Raw genomic sequence first — 2,322 nt, forward strand, 5'->3', positions numbered from 1 at the left:
GTGTGTGTTTTGTTGTGTGTGTGTGTGTGTGTGTGTGGTTTTTTTACTTGTTATCTGTCAATTTACATCCTTTCTTTACTTGTTATCTGTTCTTTGACATCCTTTTCTCACTTGTTATTCCATTCCCATCTCTTACAATCAGACCACCTGACGAGCAGAAGCCGCTGGCAGCCAAGTCGTGGCGTGACTTGGCCAAGCTGAATTTTAATAAGGTGTGCAAGTATGATATGCAAGCGTATTAATGTAGGTAGACACAACATGGGAACGTATTTGTGTAGGTAGACGTAACATGGAAACGTATTTGTGTAGGTAGACACATGTAAACGTATTTATATATGTAAATACATGGCCGTATACGTTTTCATTCGTTTCAGCATTGTACACTTGAATGACATAGAAACATGGTAGATACCATAGTCGAACGATTGATTTCAGTAAGGTACGCCGGTATAACGTAGGAACGTACTCATATACAATAGCTGCCAGAGTGATCGACCCATACTGATTCTCATTGGGTGTGTTTGCATATGAATGCCTATGCATTCGCCCTTGTGTACCAGTTGTGGGATTGGGTTGGTCGAGTAGGTAATTAGGTAGGTAGGTATATTTCCTTTTAAGGCCTCATTGGTTTTTGTGCTTACGCTCGCTTGTGAATGTGCTCACGACCTGAGAATATACAGCGTACATCCACGGGACATAGTGACATGTGTATAGTATGTGTATAGTATTATTTGTATAGTAATATATGCGCAATAATAAATTTTTAAAGCAGTATGTGTATAGTATATACTATGTGTATAGTAATATATGTACTATAGTATATTTATAGCAATATGGGTATGTTCAGTACTCTATACATAGCACCATGTGTATACCATCACGTACACAGTACCTCCTCTTGTACCGTACTTCTAATGGTCGCATATACATTACATCGCTTCATGACAGAAACACTACACCTTTGACCAACGGGCAAATGGTACTGATTCCTCTGGGCACAACAGCCCGGACTCCGTCTCCTCTGCTCGAGGTTCCTTTGAATTCGGTCTAAACGCAATCGCCAAAACCGTTAAAACAGGAATTGCAAGCCCGCGAGAAAACACACACACCGCCACCACCTACTCAAAAAATACACACCCGTCCTCATTCTCGGCATCGGAATCGGAGGCGGACCGCTCGACAGTACAATTTGTGAACAGCATTGGGGCGAAAGCCAAAGCCAAAACCAAAACCAAAACCAAGACCCAAACCCAAACCCAAACCCAAGCCCAAAACCAAAACCAAAACCAAGGCCCCGGATCGCTTAGCAACCCCAATACATCGGACGAAGACAACTCGTCACAGGCCTACAACAAGCGCACCCGCGCGCTCAAGAGCAAGCTACTCACCATACAGAGTGTGGGGAGTGCGTTAGAGAGAGGTATAGACGCTACTGAGGATGAGAGGCGTGCAGGGGAGTCACCACAGTCGCCTACGTTACTTAGCACGGTGACCAGTGAAGACAGCTTCTCGGCTAACGTATTGGGCAGTGCACACCCCGAGGAGATTAACAGTGAACTGCAGCGGATTAACGAAGCGGCTATGCGTGTGTGTGAGACTGAGCTGTTGGGACGCACACAGACACAGACACAGACACAGACACAGCCAGGGGGGGGTCTACACACCCAGACAAGTGGGGGTCTACACACACAGGCCGGGGGTGGCACGGATGTGGATGGGAAAGGAAACGGTAACGGAAACGGCAACGGAAACGGGCACGGAAACGGGCACGGAAACGGTAACGGAACGGTGGAGAAGGACCAGGAGAGTAGCGAGAGAAGTGAGAGCAAAGAGAGCTTACGTGCACAACAGCACGCGGTGGTGACACGCAGTCCTTCGTACGCACACACACACGCACGTCCTCACTCGCAGAGCAAAGCCCTGGACATTCGTAGGAGCGACAATGGGGGGGAGGCCGGTGTGAGGATGCACGAAGTGCTGTATGGCCATAGAAACGGGACAAATTCGGCCCAAAAAACACACGAGGACTTGGACACGGAGACCAAGGCCAAGGCCAAGATCACGGTCCGGCGGCGCGGTCCCGGAAGGACCACGGCGGAGCGGCCCAAGAGTGCGTCGTACTCGTGCTTGCACGTACCGTCCAATGGGACAAATGGCAATGGGAATACGCCTAAATTTGGGCATCACGCGAGGAGCTTAGCTAGTCCGCATTCATTGACTGACCTGCTGTCACCCAGGCCGATAACACCGCGGGCGAAGACGTCCATGACGTATGCGGCGGCTGGAATGTTTGTTAACGATGCGGTATGACTACACACACAC

The 2,322-nt window shown here is 48.7% G+C and overlaps 1 protein-coding gene across 1 annotated transcript in view; it reads left to right on the top strand.

Moving 5' to 3' along the window:
• Positions 1-2,310, top strand: part of SARC_12921 (hypothetical protein) — a gene marked incomplete at its 3' end in the record, with an annotated part of 5,018 nt that extends 2,708 nt beyond the window's left edge. Inside the window, exons 5-6 of the mRNA XM_014292964.1 lie at positions 143-212; positions 949-2,310. Coding sequence (XP_014148439.1) covers positions 143-212; positions 949-2,310 — 1,432 coding nt within the window. The remainder of the gene's footprint in view (positions 1-142; positions 213-948) is intronic.
• Positions 2,311-2,322: the final 12 nt, after the last annotated feature.

The sequence above is a fragment of the Sphaeroforma arctica genome, assembly GCF_001186125.1.
Source record: "Sphaeroforma arctica JP610 unplaced genomic scaffold supercont1.2717, whole genome shotgun sequence".
Classification (NCBI taxonomy): Eukaryota; class Ichthyosporea; order Ichthyophonida; genus Sphaeroforma; species Sphaeroforma arctica.